We start from the raw sequence: 25439 nt of genomic DNA, 5'->3' as shown, positions 1-25439 counted from the left end.
GATTACACATTTCATAGACGTTCTCTCCTACATTGTTTAAATACTACTGCGATGTAATAAGCTTGTGAACTCAATTTCTTGGTCCTAGCCTACTAATGAAAAAATCAGACTTGATCAATTTCAAAAATCGATTTAGGAAAGTTTTCTGACTTCAATCTCATCAGCTAGTGGATTTTCTGTTTCATAGACGTCCAACTGGCGATTGAGCAACGGCGCAAGGAAATGCAGGAAAAGGAGAAATTACGCGCCGAAAACAAGCGCTTACAAGCCATGGAACAACAATACATGCAGTCTCTCAAACATCTCGAATTCGAACGCGACCAACTAGAACACGAGAAAACGAAACTACAAATCCTTCAACAACAACAACAAAATGTCGCCAATGAGTTCGACCGTAATGTTTCTATACAGATTGAAGAGTTGAAAATCCAAAAACAAGAACTGAAACGATTCGAAACTGAAAAACAAAAGATCTTGGAGAAGGAGAAAGAGATTGATGCAATACATTCAGCAAGAGACGCCAAACGGCAAGCTAAAGAAGAGGAGCAAAAAAGCGAGCGCGATCGAATCCTCAATGTTCAAGCATCTCTTGATTTGGAAGAATTCGAAGCTCTAGAAAAATCAATGACGGAAGACAAATCACAAATGAAAGGACTTCGTACGAAAGCAATCACCTTGGAAACAGAGAAACACGCTCTGGCACTCTTAGAACTCGACATCCTAACAGAGGATTTGGAAGTTCAAGACCAGTACGAACAACAGAAGAAGGATTTACAATCGGAAAAGGAACAACTGGAACAGATGGAAAGACATCATCAGGAACTGGAAAACAATCTATCAGACCAAATACAAAGGTATACCAGTAACAAGCATTAATACTTTTTCTCTACCATGCATAGCAGGCGTGCTTTCCATATTTTGAGAGTTTTTGAAATCGACCTTTGTTATAAAGGTACATACATTATATGAAATTGTCAAGACCTATGCAATGTTTGATGTTGATTCGAAATTGTTTTTCTTTTCAGGTTACAACGCGAAAGAGAGCGTGAACTGGAAAAAATCAAACAAGAAAAGAAACGACTACATTCGCTAGAAAACGAGCAAACAAACGCCATCGAACGAATCGAGTTAGAGCGACAGAAACTGGTGACTACTCAAGAGAATGAGAAACAAAAACTAGAAAGAGAGAGATCTGTGTTTATCGAAGCGGAACACGAGAGGATGAAGATTCTACAAAACGCTTTTGATGAGCAAGAAAAAGAACGCGCGAACATTGAGCGCGAAAAAATGCGCTTGCTCGATCTCGAGGAGCAGCATAAGCGGGCGCTCGAAGAACTGCATCAGGATATGCTCTCACAACAGGAGAAACTGGAACGTGAGCGAAAATTGGAGCAAGAATATATAGAAACAGAACAATTAATGTTGGAAGAACTTGAACAAAAACAATTCGAGTCCGCCAGACAGATCGAGTATGAAGCTCAACTCATTCGAGAGCAAGTTGAACAGGAAAAGAAAGATGAAAAAGCGAAACATAAATTAACAGAACGCTACGTGAACGAGCTACAACGTAAACAAGAACTCGCTTTAAAGCAAGCTGAGGAGGAGCGTTTAAATATTCAAAAGAAACGCGAGGAAGAGAACCTCCAACTGCAAGCTGAACGCCATAAACTCGTTAAAATGGAGCATGACTACCAGCAATACACAAAGAAACTAGAAGAAGAAAAACAACAGTTGAGAGAGATTTTCGAACGCGAGAAACAAGAAGAGATCGCGCGCATCAAAGAAGAGATGTCACGTGATAGCATGACGTCATCATCACCCTCGTCACCAGTCTCCCCGGTCCGTTTGTACGGTAACGAATTAGACCCAAATCTGATCATCCGGAATCGTACACCCGAAGGAAAAGCGCAACAAGTAAGAATATATTTCATATTTGTTTTAATTTTTCTAAACCCTCCTTTTCGTTTCATTATGATAAAGTTAAGGTTGGTTCATGCACGTCTGGTCATTAAGTGGTTTATATCTTGAATAAAATACTAGGTAGAGCTACTGTGTATTTCCAATCGAAGCAAAATACTAAGCCATAATTGCTGAAAGTAGGCCATAGTTCGGTACCGGCAATTTGTTCAAACAAAACAAACAACCTGCATATGGCGCAAAACGAGGGGCCGAGAGAATAATCTTGATCGATCAAAATGCCGGCGCCGAACTGAGGTCTACTGTGTTCTACTTTAACAAAGTTGACGGATTATTTTGCTTCAGCTTGGGACGAAATAGTTCCATTTGTGTTTTTTTTTATAAGATATCTGTGGGTCGATACGAAGTTTTTCAAGTAATCTTGTACGTAAAAAGCAGGAATTATTTTCGTGAACAGTTTACAGAGTTCTGAAGTCGTTATATTGCAGTAATTTTTTATCTGATTTTAATCAGAGCAGAATAGATAGTTAGTTAGCCAGTGTTTTCTTTTTGTGAACAGTTTGGTGACAAACAACAGAGTTAGTTGATGTTGAAAGAATTTATGGTGACAAGGTTACGGAAGGAACACTATAATGAATGCAAAATTAGTATTTCCCTTCAACACTGACTTCGGGAATTTCCGATGTCTTCCTGGGCCTTACGTTTTCTAAAAAATAATAAAGTTTTGCATCATTCTTCTTTCTTGTTCAAATAATATGAAATGTTTTCGATGTTACCTAAAATTTTCGATTCTTAGTTAACACAGAAGCCTTCTTTGGTATAATTTGTATAAAAGGGTATGTAATTTTAGTGGTTTCACTTTCTACTAATGAAGCTGCCAATCAAAAGGTTTAATTCGGTACTCATTTAGAAATTATAAATACATTTTGATGACAGCCTCTAATTGGTCATCCATCTTTCTCCTTTTCACAAACGAGATATCTTTAAAGACATGCTGTATCCTCTTTGCATTACCCGAACGCTCCTTCTCCTCCTGCGTCGCTTCTTTATTTTCTATAAGGATATATAATAATGTCTCTATAACTCGAACCTCTATAATTCGAACAAGTTTTTCGTCCCTTCAGTTAACAATGCCTTATAAAGCATAACTCGAACATATTTGTTTCCCCGTGCGTGTTCGAGTTATTAGGACTCAACGTGGTCATTAGTAAGACCCTTTTGGACGTTTAATTTACATTGTACAAAACTCGTAAGAGTTTAACACTTTGCGTGCTTTTGATATTCGTACACAGATCTACCATGAGATTCTTGTTATACTTAGTAGGTTTACGACAACAAATATTTCACTTCACTTGTTTCCCTAGGTTTTCACCAGGCATTGCAATGGTTGCTTTTTTTTCCTGTTTATTCATTCATTGGTCAATTCAGCTTGCTTCAGTACTTCATTGAGCGTTACCTAGTCCAGCATGACTAGGTAATACTAGACGACTAATTTATAAACCAAATAAAGCAAAAAATGATTGCAGGGACAAATTGTACAGTAGTCCATTCAAACTGATATTGGCCCTCCCATTACGATCATTGTATCATTGTACATTGCCAATATTACTGTGTTATACGGAATATCAACGACTCCAAAATTCAGCAGAAGCTTGCCATTAATGAGGAGCTTACAAAACATTCGGCAAAAAAACTTTTTCTCATCGTTAAAGCAACCAAGGTGGAGACTTCAGACAATTGACATTACAATACCAAGTCAATTAGTCAATTAGCATTTTTCTTTCTCTCTTCTCTCTTTCCATTTATCATCAAATGCTATTGAAGGCTTTACTTTGTCTTTATTACCTTAATTTTCTTGTTATTTCCAGCTGGAAATTGTTCGAAATAAGGCTATAGGAAATCGCCATGCAGCGAGAGGAAAAGAAATTTTAAGATTTTTTTGTATTATTGTACATCCGCTACCATTTTTGAGAGTTCAGAAAGATTTTTTGACAAATATTGACAAGTGGTATATCCACCCTGGATCACACTTTAATACGTTTGCTAGTCTATGCCTTGCTGTAGAGGTTTAATTTGTTGATTCTGAACGATTTATCGTTTGCTTATTTGGATTTAAACTGGATTTATTTGCTTATTAATTGAGAGATTATTGCATTTGCTTGATGGTTTTACATAAGTGGTACCTTTTTGTTGGTAGCTTTTTCATCGAAGATGGATCTTGCTTGTTGGCTTGACAGGTTTGATAAACAGAGTCTGGATGAAACCTTTCATAATGTATTAATTGATACACATTTTTTTATAAGAACATCCTAAATTTTTGAAGCCTTGGGATGTTCTTAACTTGTTCTTAACATTTTGGCAGACAAAGTCAGAAGCTAGATGATTGACATGTTTTCCACTATTTATCTTAATACTTATTTATTATTCAAAAACATTTTTGGCACCTTCACTGCAACGTCATAGATTATATTTCACAATATATGGAAGCTTCCTGGCAAATACGTCAAAAAATTATTCATCACTTTACTTTTCACGATTCTTTGTTTTCACATCATCCAATCTTAATGACGATTTATCTTTTTGTTTGTCTATATGACATCTATCCCTCCTTCAATGTTTGTTTTGTTTGTGTCAATAACGAAGTGAAAAGGCTTTACTCCTCCAAGCACGTATCACAACTAGGATCACATTGATAAAAACATCTCTTGCTTTTGATGACGGTACATGTTACCTTATGGATGTATGTATTTCGTTTCTCCAATCTATGTTAAAATTGGGTATAATTCAAATGAAGACTTTCTATTCATGATATGCACCATCACGGACGCAACAGCTGATTGGTTGTAAGTGACGTAAAATCAGTCAATACGTCACTTGCAACCAATCAGCTGTTGGGTCCATGGAAGACATTGCAATGGTGCATATTATGAATTGGTGAGGTTAGAAGTGACGTTAGTCCCAAAACTTATAATATGATATAAAAGTTTATTTTCTTCATGATTATCATTACTCTTCGGTTCGAACATTTTTTTAAGGCTATTTAGTGATATTCTGTGGTTGATGATTTTGAGTGTGCCCAAAGCGTGATGAGTTGCTCAACGCTCACAGGAAACCGATTCAAAGGATTATATCCTTTATAATTTTTTCCTCAATCTGACATTCATGGACTTGGAACTGTTTGGTGGCGTTTTGCTTTAGGTTCATAGGTGTACTGTCTACCAGTCAGTGGTCGGATTACGTCATTCACGTATGACGTCATCATAAGGATGTATCTGAATCTGGTAATTGTGTTTGTGGTTTGTGAAGAAGACGTTCTTACATTACAACTTTTCAACGCATGGAAGCAGGAGGTGTAAAAAGAATTCACTCTTTGCTAAGAAACTTCCTTTTTCTGTCTGTGTGTCTAAAACGAATTGTTATAATGAGGTGTGATATCGTTCTATGTTGTGTGTTGTCTATTGCTGCCAAGTCTGTTGTCTATTGCTGCCAATTGTAACTTGTTTTGTCATGATGTGAGTCTAAAAATGGTCAGTGGTCAGATATTGATCCAGAGCTTGATATCGTTGGATATCGTTGGATATTTGGGAGTTAGTCATTAATAATCCAATATATGCTTCCATCTTAATCGTCGTCTTGTTACTAACTGCTCTGTACTTTTACTGGTGGAAACTTTGGAAGATTCTTTCGTTTGACTTTGTATGCCCAATTCTGCCCGCCATTGGCTAGAATTGTAGGCTCGTGCTGATACGGTCAGACGTATAATAAAATGTGCTTTCGTCGAAGATATATTTATGGCTCTTATACCTTCAACATGTTACTCATCACTGTGAAAAGGAAATCGAGACATTTTTTTCTCTTTTAACGTCTAACAACAAAGTCTTTCTTATTCACATTTTGGTTTTACAACATTTTCACAGATCCTCGTAAAATAGGTGGGAATTTTTCAAATTGTTTCCTTCATACAACCTTTCTGTAGTCTTTTGTGATAGTTTTACTTGTTAAGAAATGTTGCAAGGTATCTCTATGTAGAGTTGTGTATGAAAGCTTGATCGTTTGTGTATTTTCATAGGGTTTAGAAGAGAACGTTGTCTTTTTCAAGGTTTTGTGAACATCAGTTTCACTTAAATTTAATGAATCTTCGGATTCTTATCATGTGAGATCGATGGTGATTGTTACTAACGTTTTCTCACGGTTCCAGTTAAGCTCGCCAAGTAGGTTGTTTTCTGATTTGTTTAGAAGAATTTCTTTCTTATCTCTGATAACGAGATACTGTAATTGTTGGTGGGACTTGTATTCTGAAAGAGACCTTTTTCTTTGGCATTTCCTCTTCGGACGGACACTGTTGGCTCAGGATCTGTGATTGTCACCATCTTCGTAAATCGATGGATGGCGAGAAAATGTTGAGTTTTGTTTCAATACGTTTCTTTCTGTATCGATTGAATTTATCGGACGAACTTTCTTCAAACGGACATCATCTTTTTGTCCTATCACGTGACCATCGTCATAACCACCGATCGAACAACATCATCATCTTTTAAGCAGCTTTTTTTGTGTTCATCCGATGATAGAGAAATGCTCACTAAGAATAGAACATCAGTATTCAATACATTTTTTTCAACGAGTTTAATCTGAGATGATGGAGATTTATAACGGAATCATGCATTGAGATTCTCTTGTGTTTTACCGCTATACTTGTGTTTTACCAATAACCTTGCATAACGTATGTTGTTCAAATAGGCTATTATATATGATTTTGAATTTGCACCAATCTGATTGTTTTGAAATATGAGCAAGTGCAATGCCAGGCACTGTTTTGTCGCTTTAATTGTATTTTTTGCCATGTGTCCGGGCGCTGTTCCATCATACTTACGGGTGCGTCCGTTAGAAAGAACATCCGGTACTTAATGATTTGTAAATCCCAATTTTCTTTCGCGCTTTTCTCTGTTTGTATCAAATCATTATCCCCTTCATTAGATAATCTGGAATTATCCCTTTCATGAAAGCAAAAGATTAAATAACGGAATAAGTGTTGTGACATTTGAAAGGGGTGTCACTTTTCTTGTTTGTTTTCGAGCATGTTTTGTTGGATTTTGTGTTCACTTCCTTAATGTGTCATACAAACGCCTCTTAAAACCCTTTTTTTTCGTTTTCTTTGTGATGTGATTTTACTGAGTGTTCAATGAATCGCATTGTTGAAATGTTGTTGTTCGATGGAGTATATTCTATACCACAAAACCATTCACTCATCTGCGCTTATTTGATTATCGTTTCAAAACTTTTTCAGCCATTTCGGGATTCTGTTGCTTGTTTCTCTTGTCATATTACTACTTGTCACTGCGTAATTTCATTTGTGTTTTTGATTAAAACATCGTTCTATTATAGAAGCATGCTGTGCAAGTTATTTTTTGTGATGGTTTTGAAATCTCGTCATTTTGGTATTTTAAGATCTCAAAATACTTTACTGCAGCGATTGAAGGTGGATTTGAAGATTTTCCTTTCCTCGAGTGGAGGGAGTTGTTTTTCACTTTTTGACTCATCTTTTTGTCTTTCCTTTTTCTTCATCTGTCATTTGTGATTGTATCTCACTAAACGGTAGTTCGCGTGAGAGAGAAGGAATATAAATGACCGTCTTTAGGGAAGATCCTTTAGATAAACATTTTCTGCCAGTGTTTTGAGAGTGGAGAGTATCGATATGTTTCAAATGTATAAATAAATCATAGTTTTAAACTTTCAAACCTGGACTAGTTAAAATTTTAAAAGAATTAGAGCTGATTAGAGAGCTCTGAATCTCTTTCTTCTCTTTGACGAGATTTTGACCCGTTGAACTTTTTCGACGTGTGATGACGTTTTGTCAGACATTGGGACCTCCTTCTATCATGTAAAAATATCTCGAAACATATCACCAAATCTTTTGATTTTTTTTCTTCTTTCTGTGCAATATTAATCATGCTCTTTGTAGTGTCACTCTGTCATTAGGCATCACTATAACACACACAGCACCTCTTTTACATAATTCAAATCATTGCAATGCTCTTCACATCACATGCGTTTTCATCAAAATGCATCATATACGTTTTTTTATAAGAACATCCAAAATATTTGAAGCCTTCAGATATTCTTAACTTTTTTTAGTTTCAAGCCCAAAAATTTTATTGAAATGTTCTTATTTTCCCCATTTTTTATGTATTTTTGTCCATTTTCCTAAGAAATTGGGTGTTTTTGAGTCCACGAAGCCTTAAAATGTTCTTAATATTTTGACCATCGAAACCTTATGTTCTTATATAGCTTGTTCTTATAAAAAACGAGTATACCATCATTGGAGAGAACTGTCAAAACAGCTGCTCACTCTTTTACTCAATCATAGCTAGACTGCCAATCTTTTTATCTCTGGATGAAATCTGGTCAAAAGGCGATTGATTGGAAGGCGCATGACCGATGGAAGTTTATTCATCAAACATATTTGTCATTCCGTTGACAAAAAGACCTCTTTATTTCGACACAGTCAGACTGTCAATTGTTTTTCCATTCGCAACACACGAAATCGATTAATTCTAAAAAGGTATCTCTAAAAAAGGAAGAAAAATCAAAATATGAGTGACTCGTCATTCGCTTTAATGCAAATGAAGGCGTACGCTGTCTGTGTAGATGTATCAAATTTTGTTGAAAAGATTGCGATGTGTCAACTTTTCACTTCATATAAGGCAAAACATACAAACTTTCTCGCGCTATCCTATTGCTTGTTTGTATACGTCAGAACTTAATATCAGTACAGTAATTGACTTAAAACTCTTTGTGTGAGTCAAAACTTTCTCCTCTCTTGTGAGATAATCAGCTTTTGAAGTATTGAACCTTCATCTAAATAGGCAATACATTTCATTATATGGTTTGATTGTGGGTTGTATTTTGTTTGTTTACACATTACCATATATACACGACTTGTCTAATACATCCTCTGCATCTATATTATACTCTCATTTCTGTTTAGTCAAAGAATATATAATATACAGACCTTTTGGTTTTGATGGTCGACTTCTCTCAAATAGATGCTGTTTGTTTTGGCTGGTATGTACAGTCGGTGAATCATTCTATCGGAAATAACTGATTCGAGAGAAAACATGACATTTTGACTTTAACTTGATTCCTGTTTCAACTAAATGTCTACGAAGGAAATCAACGGAAAACTTTTATAGCTCGTACTTGTGACCGAGCATAGAAGATTGGTACTCACCCGACCAACTGACAAATGATGACGTCCTCAGAAAACGTCACAACGTCAATACGAATCCGTCAAAAGCCGCCCCGTCGACGAAAATCAGCTGACGAAAGCGTACAACAGCCGAGCGAGAAACTGCGGATGGTTCACAGCCCAGGTGGTGTTTATTATCTTCAACAGAAATCCGTGTCCCGAAGCTTGGATGATCTGATTAGCTCGGATGACAAAGATAATGACGTCATCATGGTAAATGGTAGCCCTAGCAGTGATGCGTATCAGACAGGTTTAACGGTGAAGAGCGCGGCCGTAATAAGATTGACGGGCGGAAAGGAAGAGGACAATCACGAAGCGGTTAGTAAAACAAAAGAAGAGTTAATTGGTGATCGGAACAATAACTCGGTTGCTGAGTTGACAAAACCGCATAATGAGAAAAGAGGACCTTACATTGCACTTTTGAAGTCTGATGGAGATGTTTTGAATGATGGTAAACAATATCAACAGAAACGTAAAATGCGAAATAAATCGACTTCTGATGTTATCGATGAGGATGATTCGAAGACTTTCTCCATTCAACATCCCAGTGATGTATCAGCCAGTGTGGATAATATTTATGAGAATGGACTTTATACCAAGCTGATGGAATCTGACACTGAAACGCTGGATGGTTCTTCCCTGACCCTTTCATCGAGGTCATCGAGCAAATCGAGACCTCCAAAACCGAAGCGATCGAATGCGTCTTTGAATCGGACTTTTGATTACGATCGAGCTCGTATTCTACCGCCTCTCGATATTGGTGATGAGGAGGTCTCGAAATATCATCGAGAATTGAATACTTCACTCGATGAACATAACAATTTGTCGATGTCGAAAGAGAATTTTGAGGCGTTCATTTCTCGTGAGAAGAAGAAATATAGCGGACAAGTGTCAAATTCCGGACATGATACAACTTTTCCTTCGGATGAAGAGAATTCAGATATCTCCAGAAGTCGAGTTCATTCATGGGGAAGCGATTCTGCGAACATGTCTCAACGCTCGTTCGATTTAGTCGAGCAAAGAATCATCGATGAATCGAAAGTCAAAGAAATCGGAGAAGTTCTTGATTCGCAACTTCACTCTTTAGAAACTCTTTTATCGACAAGTGCCCCTCCGCGACGTTCGAGTGCCAGTTATCGGTCCCGTAGTGTTGAAAATATCAGCGAAAAGAAACGATTAAGCGCAATCGAGGAGACGCATTCTCGAAACAATTCGAGACGAAACATGAATCGGTTATCGTACGATGTTTTATCCGATAAGAATTACGTCGAACCTCAAAACAGGAAAACTTTACCGAAAGTTCCACAACGACCTACATCGTTAAAAGATCGAATGAAATCGCTTAAACGTTCATTGTCATTATCTCGTAAGCGAATCGTGAAAAAGAGTGGTCGAAACATCGAATTCCCTGCCATCCGAAAATCGATTCGCCTTCCCAATTCCTCGAAATCGATGCGCCCCCGAAAACGATCTGTCTCGTTGAAAGACATTTCCCAACGAAAAAACTCTAACGGTGTTTTAAACGACGATCAAAATGTCGTTTTACGCCGAGAAGTTTCGGCCCGACGACTTTTCCCCGACAATCGTTCGTCTCGTGTCATCGCGCACGAGTGTGACGTCATGAAAACACAATTAGCCGCTGAAAGACAAAAGGTGGGTATTTTCAAATGTTTTACTTCTTATTTCGCTCACGACACTAGACTGTGAGATGAGCTGATTTTTTGTCTAGCCTCTATCCAGATACAAAATTTTGTGTTGGAATTGTCTTTAATCAATCAACTTCTCATTTGGAAGCCTAGAAAAGAATATTGGCTTAATTTGCCCTCTTTTGATAATAATTTTGGTATTCCAAACACTATTTTTCATGTTTTTGATGAAAGTTTAATGATGTATATATTTTTTTTGGTTCACTTTGTTTGTTTAATTGGGTTCATTTTTAATTTATAATTTTTTTGATGTAAATTGTTAATAAACGTATTTTAATAGAAATCTTTACGAGTCCTATTTTTTTCTGTTTGAGCAGAAGTTTTACCATAAGTTTGAGATATTTATAGAACTACTCCGAAAGAAATTATTCCTTATCTTCTCAAAGTTGTGTTTAAATTACGAGTTAGTTAAGTAGTCTTGATAACAACATACGTATTGGGTGCACTTCCATTTTTATGGGAAAACTGGCGATGCCGTTCCAGTGAGGTAGTTAGAGATCAGTGATGCTCCTTGAAATTCGAATCTGGAATTCTCAATTTGCTTGCTACATGAAAGTACCTTGTGTTTAAGTGGATACGAAGTTAGTCAAATCAGAAAATTAATAGATATCAAAATTTGACAACAACTCGAAAGTTTTGTTCTCCGTTCGAGAACGTCATAGTTGAAATCTAACAAGTTCCAAAAATTTTTTTGGAGAAGTGACGACAATCTTGGAGAGATTACGAATCTTTTCCTAGACAAAAATAATTAATTGACACGCTTTATTTAATTTGTTCATAACCGACCATAACTCTTACCCGAATTTCCGATCAAAACCTTTCCGGATTGAAGATTTCTTTCCCAAATATGGTCGGTATAAAATCGTCGGCCAAAAGTGTCGAAAATAACTCTAGGTGACAAAATGTTTCCCGCCGTAGATGTTTTCTCCGACGTGCTGAAACCTCGACTTTTTATCTTCAATAAGGTATATTGATCCAGTATATTCCGAAAGTGCTCATGTTTTTTTTCTGGAATTTTGGCTCGTTTATTGTCTATTGTGTAATGGTGTTATCACGCCGCAGTAGAATTGATTAGAAGAACACTTTGGTTTTGATCTTCGAAACGGAAAAGCGATCACCAATCTACATGTGGTTCTGTGTTTCTCTCTGTAGCATAATTCATAAAGTTTTTTTTATAAGAACAAAGGGTCTAAGAGCATCAAAACCTTCTTATTAAATATAGACCGTCTAATATTTTCAAAGAATAAATAAGAATTACTTCTGATATACATGTTTTTTATAAGAATATCCAAAATTTTTGAAGCCGTGGATGATCTTAACTTTTTGGGTTTCAAGCCTAAAACTGTTCTTTATGTTCTTATTTTTCGCATTTTTTGAGTATTTGTGTCCGTTTTCCGAAGAAAACAGGTGTTTTAGAGCCCTCGAAGCCTTTAAATGTTCCTAAGGTGTTTTTAAGATTTTGGCAACCGAAGCATTATTAGTAAAGTGAAGTTCTTATATAGTTTGTTCTTATAGAAAAATGTGTAATAAACATTGCAAAAGCTAGGATAAAGATCTTGATGATAGATGCAGGGGAAATGCAGACATGTTTTCAACATCTTACAAAAAAGATTTCTCTCTGTTTTTCTTTCACTGGTATCTTACATTGTGTGGATTAAGTGACGCAGATAAAATACTTTGACTTCTTGTGTTTCACTGCTTAATGATTCAGAAGAAGTAATTAACCGTTCTACCAATCAATTAATCAATTAGTATTTCCATTCGAAAAATATGAATGCTCTTTCTCCATCAATAGTTTGGTTTTTTTCTCTCTTGTTAAATCATGGGAACATATTGATTACTTCAGATTTGACATAATTCTCCATATTAACCTGCAGTACTGCCATTGAGATTTTAGTCTTTGTGATTTTCATTTTTGTATGGGTATAATTTCTGATTGTATTTGTTTTCATTTTGTGAAGAAGAAATTTAAAGATGGTGTTGACAGTTCATTTGGTTGGTTCATTTTCTCTTTTTTTGACGATCCCATTTTGTTGCTTATCTAGCATAGTGTTAAAAGATTTGTACTAGTAATCTCATGGTTATAAGGGAAATTCGGGATAAATTTCCCGAGGTCAATTTTGAAATTTTTTGAAATTTCCCGAGTGCAACGAGGGAAATTTAAAACATTTCGAAATTTGACAGAGGGTAATTTATCCAGAATTTCACGAAACAAGCATGGGATTCCTGGTTAATCTCATGGTTTGGATTGAAATTCTAACAATTCTGAAAGACGTCAATTTAACACTGGAAATCACTGGAAATTTAAAAAGGTCTCAAAAAAGTCTTAGAAACGCGAATCGAGTTTTGATTGGATAGTATTCCATTTACTTAAGCCTTTGAAGTTAGTAAGAAAGTCGAAAAAGGTATGAATTTCCAAACGATGAAAATTTCACTTTTGCGGGAAATTACAAAATCTAGGAGGGAAATTACAAAAGCTAGGAGGGAAATTACAAGTTCGCAGGAAATTACAATTTAACGTAAGCAAAAACGTCAATCGAATTTCAATCAACCATGAGATTACATTTAGAATAATTCTTCTAGCGCTCAATAACTTTTAAATTACTCAAACCCATTTCTTTAAATCGTTTCTTTTTTGTCAAAATTCATTGATTTTCAGTCAAAAAAGCTGAAAATTCACTCCATATTTTTTAGCATCAAACTCAGGTTTTTCACTGTCCAATGTCATAGACTTCTAACAGCCTCAATAAATAATACTCAGCATGCTTGAAAAACATTAGATTTTAAGAAATAGCTGTAATAAGGGTCAACTTAGCCCTTTAGAATTCCACTTTGAATCAATGCCATCTTTGAACAAATATTTAACAAGAATATTTTTTGCAAAGGTGCGTCACGAGATGGGTAGACTAGAGTCTACTTCTGACTGAACTTTGCTTTCTGATGGTGCTGAGTCCAGTAAAGTAGACTAGAGGATATCGCCAAACTTTGAAAACAATCAATCCCTAGGTCACAATTCCCTGTTTGTTTTTCTCCAAAAAGGGACTGGATCTAGTGGCATGGATTTGCTACCACCTCAAAAAATGGAGCATGCCAAATTACACCGTCCAGTCTATCAAAAAGCGGCCCCAGACTACAAGATGGGTGACTGGCGGCAAAATTAGGTTGTTAGTTACGTTTGCGGTAGCGCCCATTGTACTGTCCCTGTTGGCAGTTCCTTTTTCGAGAGATAAGTCCCTGAAAGAGTTCTTTTTTTTTTCAGTCCCATTCTCATATGCAGGGTCCACCACATTCGGTCGACAAGGGTAGCACCACCGTCCCGGCTTTAAAGCTCCATTCTCAATGGGAGCCAAAACAAGCGTGATTACCCACCTGTTCGTCTTTCTGCTATTAGCACATTTGCCAAATATAATTTTGTTACTGGTGCCATTTCAAAATGATGATGATCGCCTTTTAATTTTGATTGGTGGATCGTGTTTATCCTTGTGGCCTCGTTGCGGTGAAAAGTCTTTACTTTAAAAGTACTTTTTGCACATTGTCAGTTTCAATGATTAGAGTTAATTGGTGGATGAAGGTTTGAGTGTATGCAATAAAATCTGCAATGTAACAATTGAGCTGACTTTTTGCGAAATTTGCATTTATTACTCAGATACTATCATTATGGACAAATCAGAATGTCTCTTTTTCTTGAATCACAATCTTCTGTTTTTGATTCCCCCTATTTTCAAGAAAGCCACAAAAGAGTTCGTTGTTAAGCAAAATTTTGTTTTACCTATGCATAATGAACTGGATTCATTTCCAGTTTTATGGGACCAATAAGAAAAGAGGCTCGTAATTTCTCCCTAATAGTCAATATCAAATGATTTCCGAACAATCTTCGAAATGACCTGTTGAGGCCTCGATACTTTATTACTTCATTTCTCACAGTAGTTAGGTGTAGAGTTTTATCTCCATGGCAATGGAGTTAAATAAGCCATGCTATATATTTTACTTTTGGTTCAGTTTATCCTTCATGTAAATTAGATTAAGATTATTTTTAATGTTTGAAAGAGATCGTTAACTTTTATGAACAAGAAATCTTTAGAATCCTTGTTTATCACGGACTTCTGTAAAAGGAATTGAATCTTTAGTGACGAATACCGTTGTAAATCTGTAGTGTAGACTAATGCTATTTCAAGTGAGGTATACGTCTTTCTTCTTTCTTTTGATTTCAATTTCGTTGACCTCATTTTTGCCGATTTTATATACCGTTCTTATCATAAAAAAACTTCTTCTTTTTGTTTTCTTTTTTCATCTTTGAAACTTTTTGAAATCATCCACTCAAAATTATCCTTCTAGCGATGTATCACTACAACCGTTCAATAAGTATTTAAGGACAAGTATCAAGAAGCAGCGGCTGTTAATGCTCTTGGAAAAGATTTGATGGGGGCCCCTAGTGGGTTGCGTGAATGCGTGAATGGGCATTTTCGCTTGCGTGAATGCGTGAAAATTGAAAAAAGAATACGTAAATGCGTGAATTGAAAAAACTGGCGTGATTGCGTGAATTGAGGGTCCGCTGCGCTGGGGGGGGGGCTCTTTGATCAATGAGTGCTCTCAAATTGACTCTTTTTGGCGTCTCTGCATGGAAACTATTTAATCTTCGAAATTCATCGCAAAATGAACCTTAAATTAAATTCTCAGCATTTCAAATAAAAAAGGCCATTTGCATTTTCTTTTGAGAAAATTTAATATTCATAATTTCTCCTCTATGTTTTCAATGCGGTCACTATGTTTATGAAGACAGTTGAAACATTTTATCATTTTCTTACAAGCTTGCGGGATATTTGATAAGGGGACAATTTTCAAAGTTATATTTTGTTACTGTCTCCTCTTAAAAATGAAACTTTACATTTGTGTGGTTTCAACGATGAGTCCCTTATTGTGAGTACTCGACTTCATTTTTCTATTCCTTCGACATGGTCTCCTCTTAACACAATATACGTCGTCTTTGTTCTTTTAGAAAGAATAGTGATTTTATACTGAAAGTACAATTCCATTTTTCTTTCTGACTTTCCCCAGAAGGTATTAGTGAACTAACCAGAAATATTAAACTGATGCCATAAAAACATTTGTATTTAATCCAATATGCAACAAGATTAAAAGTAACTTAAATCACTTTCCTCTTCTCTTCTATTTGTAAAACACCGACTCCCTGACTCATTACATCACCAGAATACTTGGTTTTAAGAGCTAATAACCGAGTGTTTTTAAAAAATGCGCAAAAATATTTTTCCAAACGTACCAAATATGCGGAAGTTTAAACCCTCAAGTCTCAAGCTACAAACTCGATGAAGCCAATCTAAACTTTCCGAAGAAATTACAGCTTCGCGAAAGGGTTAATACCTTGCTCTTGTTGAATGCGTGCATTTGAAAAGCTATATCTTAAACAACACACTGAAATCGGAGACTGAATTGCAATTTTTTTAAGTACCTGAAGTATATTCTGTGCTTTCGATGTTTAATAAAACAGTGTTTCGGTAGTTGCAGTAGAAGAGTATCATTTTCAGCGAGCGTTTCAGATCATGTTATTGGTGAGAATATTTTCGAAACAAGTTAAGACAGAAACAAATTAGATTTCAAGATTTGACGAGTTGGCTATCGGTATTTGGTTGGGTTTACACTGTTTGCGGAAAGTTGAAATATACAGGAAGTAACATTTAATATTGCGCAGAGTCGGTCAGGAATTCGTTTTGTTATATAGCATATCTTCTCATGTTTTTGATTTAGCAAAAAATTGAAGCAACACAGTTAGAGATTTTATAGTACGTAATTGCTTTTTTTCACTCACATAAATGGATATAAATGGTCATAAACTATATAAGGGCAGAAACTTCCGCGATTTTCGTGATTTTTGCCCATTTTAGTGAAAGTTTCTGCCAAGTAAGAAATTACACGAGAAATTCGCGAAAGTTTCCTTCGCGAAAAATGCATTTTTTTTGCTATTTTATACTCAGTTTCCAGTCTTTGTGCATTTTTATCGCTTTTTTGCCGGCAAAATGAAATAATAACATTCTAAAATTAGCAGAAGTTATATCCGCTGAATTCGCTCCAAAAGTAAAACCTTACGAAAGTTTCTGCTCTTAAAGTAGAAAGAACACAAGCGCATAGCATGTGTATACTTTATTTATTCGTTGAACGTTTAACGTAATTTCATCGATACTTTTCATGGTAATAATAACCCTTTACCTCAAACGTTTTAATGATGGAATCTTCTCGTCTTATTTCAGATCGAGGAAGAAAAGAATCGATTGAGCGATTTGCGTCGAATCGCATCGGAAAAAGCTGAACTGGAATGGATCGAGAAGAAACGAGATTTGGAACGTCGTGAGATCGAGGAGAAGGAGCTGGAAAACAAACGAGAAATGTTGGAAAAGTTGAAGAAGGAACAAGAAGAGAAAGCAGAACAAGAACGACAGGTCATCGCTCAACAAACCGAAAAAATGAAATTACAAGAAGATCTTCTCAAGGTACCATTATTATATTTCGTTCGTTCGTTCGTTCGTTCGTTCGTTCGTTCGTTCGTTCGTTCGTTCGTTCGTTCGTTCGTTCGTTCGTTCGTTCGTTCGTTCGTTCGTTCGTTCGTTCGTTCGTTCGTTCGTTCGTTCGTTGTTCGAACCTCGCCTCTCAAAAGAAAAGATCTTGTTTGGTTTGAATCTCGGATATACATTAAGAGTGTTGCCATCATTTTACCATGTCCGGGGGTGTGTCCACTCAGTTGATAAGGAAAGTCGAAACTTGACTCGAAGGTGAGGCCACTGTTGGCGTGTGATCTCTAGTTGTCTTTCAATGCCTATAGTGAGAAAGAATTCATATAACCTGAATTTCAAGCTCATCTAACTAAGTAGCACGAGGGCGTTCTTTTCCTGTCTGCAGAATACACGCCTTTTTGATGAGAATGGTTTTTTCCATTCGATCATGGATATTCTAAGGAACTTGGATATTCTAAGGAACTTGGATATTCTAAGGAACTTGGATATCCTTAACTTTCAAACAAAAGTCGTTTTAGAATATTCTCAACAGCATTCTCAGGTTGATATCCAAAACCAAAAGCGTGTATTTTCCAAAGTTTTGTCTGATATCTTTTGAGCGAAAGATAAAATCTAGTGAGATTTCTTCCGTCCTTTCTTTCCCTTCTTTGGGATTTGATTTTAATCTTCTTTTTGATTTTTCGTGTTGCTTTAAAAAGTGCCCCGTTTGAAGATGAAGTTTTTGAAATAAAAGTTGAAAGAGATAAAACAAAACAAAAATTAGATAAAAATGTCACTTTTCAATAAAATTTAATCTTCCTTCGGGAAAACTAATCATTGTATAGAAATAAGTGGAGAAAGAGTATTGGGTAAAAAAAGGGAAAATGTATTATTTTTCAAGTCCTCGAGTTATGTTTTTCAACAATTATCAATCAGCTTATTATGTTAGCACGCTCTCGAGATAACCTCCCATCTCATCTCATCTTCAAATTTCTTCTTTTTTCTCTACTCATCAATTATTGATGACTCAGCAAAAAACGCTGTTTTAGAAGTGGGGAGAATTCTTTGGACTTTTAATAAATGATGATGGATGGATGGATGGATGGATGGACAACTCGAGAGGATAGATATGCGTTGATGATGGAGAGCTTTCTTTTCAATTCTTCATTTCTCTTCTTCTTTTGAGATAAAAAAAGCTCTTTTCTCTTCTAATAAAACTCACTGCGTGATCTTTTAAAAGGCTTCAGAGAGGAGATGACATGAAACATTCATTGACTTTTATCATTCTCCGGCAGATGGCTGTCTTTCTTTGAACGCCTCTTTTTCAGTTCGCAATGCTTCTTAGAATCTTACTGTATCATGCATTTTTGAAGACCAATCGGTGTGTTTTACGGATAGGAAACTGTTGATTTAGATTGATCGTTGCAGCCCTTTGTTGATCGTTTGCTTTCTGGCGACTAGTGAGACTTACCTTAGAAAAGTTTCTTTGGAGCAGCCGTGTTAACTTTTGGTCCAATACTTGATTATTTTTCCATGTTGAAGTGACTTCATAGCGAGTTTATGTACGTGTGTTTTCCTGTGACGGAGAGGGTTTAGATTTAGCTTCTGAGTTGTCTAGGTCTTGATCAACTAAGGACGACGGTAAATCAGCACTTTTACCGTCCTCGATTTTGTGGGTCAAAACTGCGGGTTATTCCAAATCGCTTTAGAATTTTTACCGTCCTCAAAGTGCAAATACATAAACTCGCTATTCATCGGTTAGACTTTCTTTACAATAAGAAATTAGAGAAGAGAAGACATCCATTCATACACAATGATCACGAATTTCGGGTTGAGTCCTTCCAAAGTGATCCACCCGGTCACCTCCATGCAAAACATCATCGGGCAATGGCAAGAGGATGACAGCGGAGAAAATAAACCCAAAATATGTATCATTTACATGTATGCTAACAATAAGGTACTTGTCGCGATGGCTTCTTGCAAGTGCATTACAGTGGAGCCTCTTTAACCCGAACCTCTGTAACTCTATTCTTAATTCGAACAGGTTTTCTTGTTTTTTTTTTCAGTTAACTTACTCCATAACTCAAATTTACCTTATCTGAAGTAAATTTGTGTTCCCCGTATGGGTTTGAATATCTTCGACGCTTATTGCACCTCTAACCATTACATATTCCGGGGGTCATTGTTTGCATTGATGGCTATACAATTTATTAGCCTGACGAAATTATTTGGTTCACAAAACACACAAAATCAAATTGAATCATCTGTTCTTCCCTGGGTGAAATTTTCAAGATTGTCTCTTTTATTACACTGTTTCTTAAGCCGTTCCTTGATCAAATTCCCTTTCATTTTCTAGCAACGCGAGCGGGAACTAGCGGAATTACACAAAGAGCGGGAGAGAAGAGAAGAGTTGGAACGGCTTCTCTTACACGAACGAGCGCAAGAAAACGTCCTCGAACGAACGCTGAATCAAGAGAAAGAAAAATTCACGACGCTGGAACGAAGTCTTGCGGAAGAGCGTTCCAAACGAATGGAAACGGAGAAAAGGTTTGATATTTTTTTTAATGATTCTTACTTATTCAATCTTACTATGTTACAGTACTGATAGCACTGGAGTAGGCGCTTAAAACACACAACCGAAATTTTGTTTTATTCAAGTGCAAAATCATCATTCATAACAAGTTTAAAAAAGGCGTAAGAGGGCTCACTTTGCATACACATTTTGTAACTGCCAGCCGAAATCTTTAGCAAACTCAGTTGAAATCTGGCGTCAATAAAACTGCATGTATTGGTCACAGATATTGTCAAATTTTAGCCTGCTATCTGCTCGGAGACCTGTCCCAGTCCACATCATTGTCATGTTTGAAAATTGAAAAGTAGCAGATTAAGCGTTGTAACTAACTATCACAGTCAAGCCTTTTGTGCAGTCCGTTTTTAATAGACCTTTTCATAAATTACGTTACGAACATCACTTGCCTCGTTTTGAAATTATTGCCATGATGATTAACTCCCAGCAGTTTTCATTAAAACTACTTTCTATTCATAATAAAATCATTTTTTTCTCAAGGGACATAATAACCATGGTAATTGTTTGAATACCAGGGAAGTGATGTTCGTGACGTAATTTATGAAAAGGCCTATTGAATAACGGTTCTTTCTTTTGCTTTGTTTCAGATTACAAGAAGAAGAGACGAGGAATCGAACGCTAGAACATAAACGCGGTGGCGGTGATACGCGAAGTAACGGTGCAATGAGCGGTAACGGAACTCTCAAACGGCGTGTCCCTTCATACGTAAGAAATCTTCCGATTCTTCCATGGAAGAGTTTTAGGTTTCTCAGTCATTGTGCATTTTGCGATACTGAAACTTTGTCGAAATAGTTCATCGCTGATATTTTTGTTGTTTCTATTGTGTCAAATCATAACAATAGGTATGAGGGTGTTCCAGGAATTTTGGTTACCTTCTCAGTCGTTCGCTGCTTTGTTTTAAGCTATTGATTATCCTGGAGTTTTAATTTTATGCTCACATTTTAAAGAAAGGAAAGGGTCTCGAAAGGATGTTTTTCTATTCCGATTATTTTCTTCTATTGCAGACACTATCGATCCGTTCCGGTCAATCGGGAAATTCGGAAGAAGTCAACCTCCTCCATCACGTTGTAGCAGCGGGACACGTCATTGAAAATTGTCCGGCCGTCAAAATCAACCGCTACTCGTGTAGAGGGTATCTCTTGAAGATGGGAAAATCACGGCTCAAAGTTTCCTGGAATAAAAGGTGGTTCGTGTTCGATCGGAAATTACGCGCGCTTTTATATTACCAAGATGAACGAAAGACAAAATCGAAAGGCATTTTATATTTTCAATCTATACAAGAAGTTTACGTGGACAGTAGCATTAAGAAAAGCCCGAACTCTAAGACGACTTTTTGCGTGAGGACGCCTCAAAGGAACTTTTATCTTTCTGCACCTTCTCCTATTGCCATGAGCATTTGGATTGACGTCATTTGTACCGGCAAAGAAGGTGCTTTCACTAGTATGACCTTATAAGGAGGTTGGATATCCGTATAAGGAGTGTTCGGTTGATTATGTGTGTCCACCTTAACAGAGTGTGACTGGTTTGGTCGATGACCTTAAAGTGTCACCTGTTTTACATCTGGTGGAATTGGATAAACCTTGGTTGACAACCCTGGGCCGAAGTCCGTAGAAGCGCTTGCTTGGGAAACAGTTGTAAAGAACATCACTCCCAGAGATGATTATAAGATGGCTATTGAACAAAAGGAAATTATGCGATGTTAAATGTTTGGAGTGATAATGTTAGAGCAACCTATGGTCGCTAACATGATAATTAGTTAAAAGGCCGGATGCGTGTATGACTGGTTGCAATTTTGTCGTCATGTGCGACATATAGCTCTGTTTTAATTTAGCAATAAATTTTCTGGATCTGGAGATTCGCAATAATTTCATCTCGCCGAAGAAATCAGCCGAAAATTTGTGTACCCGTAAACGACAAAAAAGCATATTTACAGTTTTGAAATCTTTTGAAGAGTTTTATTTGCCCGAAAAGGGAAAATGCGTAATTAAATCTCGCAAAAATCAAGTAGCATAGAATAAAACTCCAAGTTAAAAATGTGAATGATATCAAAACCAAAAGTCTCTAAACCAAAAAGGCTGAAATTCCTTTTAGTGAAGAAATGTTAGCTAATACATTAAATCTTTACTTTAGATTTTTTATTTATAACTTTATTTATATTTTGAAAATCTTGAATTTTTTACATTGCTTTCAACAATTGAAATTGTTAGTGTAGGTAACCTGTTGCGACTTTAACCTAAGAGTGCCACTCTACGAGCTTCTTATCGCGCCATCCAGTCTATTACAAAGCTTTAAGTGGACCCCGTCTCTAGAATATTTAACCCATTATTCTAAGCTGACTGAAACCGTGTCGACACTATTTTTTAGTGCAGAAAATGCATTTTTTTTAAATATCCACTCATCCTTCTTTCTCTCATCTTTGAATTTGTTTTGTTTTTTAAGAATTCTATATAAATCAATATTTTTTTGTCACAGTAACGTATTTTTTGCTATGTAAACCAACCATCACATGTGATTTTCCTCGAAGCACTCTCTATGTGTGTGTGTGTGTTTGTAAATAGATCATTTTTTGTATTACCCATAAACCCATCTTTTTGCAAAATGAAAATACCAAAACATAAGACGAATTCTTTTGTCTTTCAGACACAGTGAAGTTTTTTTAACTCGAAACTCGATAACTCAATATCTCCTTAACTCGAACAAGCGTTATGTTCACTTCAGTTAAAAATGCCCTGCATACCTAACTCCATAACTCGAAATTTCCATAACTTGAACATATTTGCATTCCCCGTGCTTGTTCGAGTTATGGTTACTTAACTGTTTAAGCATCGGAAATTTATATAGCCTCGCTAATTTGGACAATTTAAGCTTCCGTCTTTTTTATGAGGCTTTTACTAAAGAGCTGTATGGTTTTTGAGGATACTAGAGGGTGCTCCTGACGGGACTCTGTTAACAACCCAGTGAAGTTGAAATCAGTCTAAGAAAGGTCAACCAATCTATATTTGGAGGTGATTTACCGAAAGGGAAACTAAAGGAACAGCTTTTCAAGAGATAACTTTGAAGATAATTGATTTATGGAATTTTTCTGGAATCTTTTTTATCCCTGAAAGCAAAATTCAAGCTGTGTTTTTTATTAGCCATTCAAAAAGGTCTTTTCGATTTGAATTGTTTTCATATTTGGAAATTATATGAATTATCCAAAAACAATTTGATTATCATTCTTCTCACTTCGAAAACTTGGATTGAAAATTGATTTTTCCAATATTTAGAAAAGCAAAAAGGGGGAATAGGTTTTCAGTGGCTTGGTACCCTCGTTCTTTCGTTCACTTCTTCCACCGATGTACCGAACATGGAGAACACACTGGAATACCTGATCGTTGAGTCGACTTTATTTTTCACAGCCATCGTTCTACACGTTATAGCTATCTTTATCCTCCGGAAAACAAACGAAGATTTCATTTTTACAAAAGTTCAAAAGATCTTTCTCATCAATTTAAGCATCAATGAGATTTTTTCATCATTTTCTCATTGCCTTGGTAAAGTGGCGATTGTGTATTTTCCAGAACAGCGCACGGGTTCCAAATATTACATTTTCTTTGAAATCACCATGGGAACACTGCTTCCAATCTGGTATATGTTGATCATGTTGGTGATCACGGTTGACCGATTCTTAGCAGTCTATTTGAATTTAAGATACCATCTACTAGTGACTCAACGCAAAGTCAAAATACTTCTCTATATTTTGCCTGTGGTATCTATAATTGTGACAGGGGTGTTAAATTTTGTTATTAAGGACAATTCATCATTGGTTGGTCTTGACAACACGCTGACGGTATTCCGCATGGCTCCCGTATTTGACGTCATCTGTTTGCTAGCGTTTTGTATGACGTACGGTTATTTGTTTTATCAGCTACGTAAGAAAAGAAGAACAACTTCAGTCACCGAGAAAGACAACACTCAAACGAAAATTAAACATAAATTCTTCTTCCCGTTTCTGCTGATTCTATCTTTCATCTTACTTTGGATGTTACCGAACTGGATTCACTATTCATACTTTGGTTTTGGAGGTTCCATTCCCGCCTCTTTTCACTGGGCGGTGGATTTGTGTTATCCTTTGGCGTTCATATGTGACGCCTTCATTTACATTTTCTCTTCACCCAAAGTTCGAAACAAAGTAAAAAGATTTTTGAACAGACATTAGCTTTTGATTAGCCTGCAAGCGTGATGATAACACATTGTGCATATAATACATAAACGTAATCTCTTCCCTATAATAAGACATAGCTTACACTAGAAATGCCACCGTTCTAATAAATATTTTGATGTTCCAATATTATTTACAGAACTATACAGCCTATTACGCTCGCTTCGACAAAAATTATGAAAACAATTTAAGCTTACGCTAACAACCTTTTTGAAAGCTAATCTTTTATATTCTTTATTTGTGAGTTTACAATATAATTTTTAATTACATGATATATTTAATAATTAAATCCATACATTATAAATCTCACCTGTCTCAAATTAATTTACGTTATGCCGCTAATGAAAAGGAAGAAATGAATCAAGAATCCCTGTTTTCAATCATAGCCGAATTAAAAATCAGGTAAACAAAAAGTCGACAAGTCTTTTCGCTTACATGTTTTCACTTTTTGTAGAACAGTTTTTTCAAAAGTTTCTTTTTGGAACTGGATTACATTGGAATAAGCCACTGGCCACAGAAGCGTGTGTTTTACTTTACAACTCCAACATGCTCTTGGTTGATCAACATTAAACTTTACAAAAGACTGAATCCATCTAAAGCAAAGCGAGAAAAGTAACTTGAATCTTGAATCAACTACAAATTTGATCACACGGATTTACGTTATTTAAAAAAAAAATACACCGACAAGATATTTTATGATTCTTTTGATTAAGGAAGGACATTGAAGCGTGAAACCGACACGGAACCGCGCACACCACGCACAATATGGATCACGATCTGAGGATTTTACAATTTATTTTCCTTCCTGTTGCTATCGTTCTTCATGTCACGGCTTTGATGGTCCTTCGAAAAACAAATGAAGATTTTGTTTTCACCAAAATACAAAAGATGTTTCTCATCAACCTCAGTGTTCTCGAAATATTTTTGTCGATTTCGTACGCAGCATTGAAAATACTTAATTTGTACCCTGGTTACAGAGGATCAAAAACACATTTCATAATGATGGTATGGGAAGGGTCATACCTGGCTACTTGGTACATGCTGCTCATGTTGGTGATAACGGTCGACAGATTTTTGGCTGTCTATCTCAACTTGAAGTATCACGTATTTGTGAATTCAAGAAAAGCTAAAATCGTTCTTTCGCTGTTACCGGTTTTATCACTCATCTCAACGCTTGCGCTCAACTTTGTGATTCAAGACAATTCAAAAATGAATAACATCAAGAATTCATATACAGTTTTTACAATGTTACCAATTTTAGACGCATTGTGTTGCGTAG

General features: G+C 36.1%; 3 protein-coding genes across 4 annotated transcripts in view; all 3 read left to right on the top strand.

Annotated features, from left to right (window-relative positions):
• LOC136818185 (kinesin-like protein KIF16B) overlaps positions 1–21502 on the top strand; it is a 36052-nt gene extending 14550 nt beyond the window's left edge. For both annotated transcript variants that reach the window (XM_067074541.1, XM_067074542.1), the window contains 6 exons: positions 188–854; positions 1026–1914; positions 17133–17372; positions 19729–19919; positions 20547–20664; positions 20964–21502. In XM_067074541.1, coding sequence (XP_066930642.1) covers positions 188–854; positions 1026–1914; positions 17133–17372; positions 19729–19919; positions 20547–20664; positions 20964–21413 — 2555 coding nt within the window. In that variant the 3' untranslated portion in view covers positions 21414–21502. The remainder of the gene's footprint in view (positions 1–187; positions 855–1025; positions 1915–17132; positions 17373–19728; positions 19920–20546; positions 20665–20963) is intronic.
• LOC136818186 (uncharacterized) lies at positions 8907–11152 on the top strand. Its single transcript, XM_067074544.1, has one exon. The coding sequence runs from the start codon at positions 9161–9163 to the stop codon at positions 10868–10870; it is 1710 nt and encodes a 569-aa protein (XP_066930645.1). The 5' UTR covers positions 8907–9160; the 3' UTR covers positions 10871–11152.
• A 1803-nt stretch (positions 21503–23305) lies between the features above and the next one.
• Positions 23306–24157, top strand: LOC136818304 (adrenocorticotropic hormone receptor-like). Its single transcript, XM_067074686.1, has one exon. It carries the CDS (start codon positions 23306–23308, stop codon positions 24155–24157), a length of 852 nt encoding a protein of 283 aa, XP_066930787.1.
• The last annotated feature ends 1282 nt before the right edge of the window (positions 24158–25439 follow it).

This window comes from Clytia hemisphaerica, unplaced genomic scaffold, assembly GCF_902728285.1.
Source record: "Clytia hemisphaerica strain Z4C2 unplaced genomic scaffold, Clytia hemisphaerica genome assembly, whole genome shotgun sequence".
In the NCBI taxonomy this organism is placed as follows: Eukaryota; Metazoa; Cnidaria; class Hydrozoa; order Leptothecata; family Clytiidae; genus Clytia; species Clytia hemisphaerica.
This window is presented reverse-complemented; position numbering and strand designations above follow the sequence as displayed.

Coding starts and splice junctions, on each gene's coding strand:
- LOC136818186 (XM_067074544.1), top strand. CDS start 9,161: ATGATGACGTCCTCAGAAAACGTCACAACGTCAATACGAATCCGTCAA.
- LOC136818304 (XM_067074686.1), top strand. CDS start 23,306: ATGGAGAACACACTGGAATACCTGATCGTTGAGTCGACTTTATTTTTC.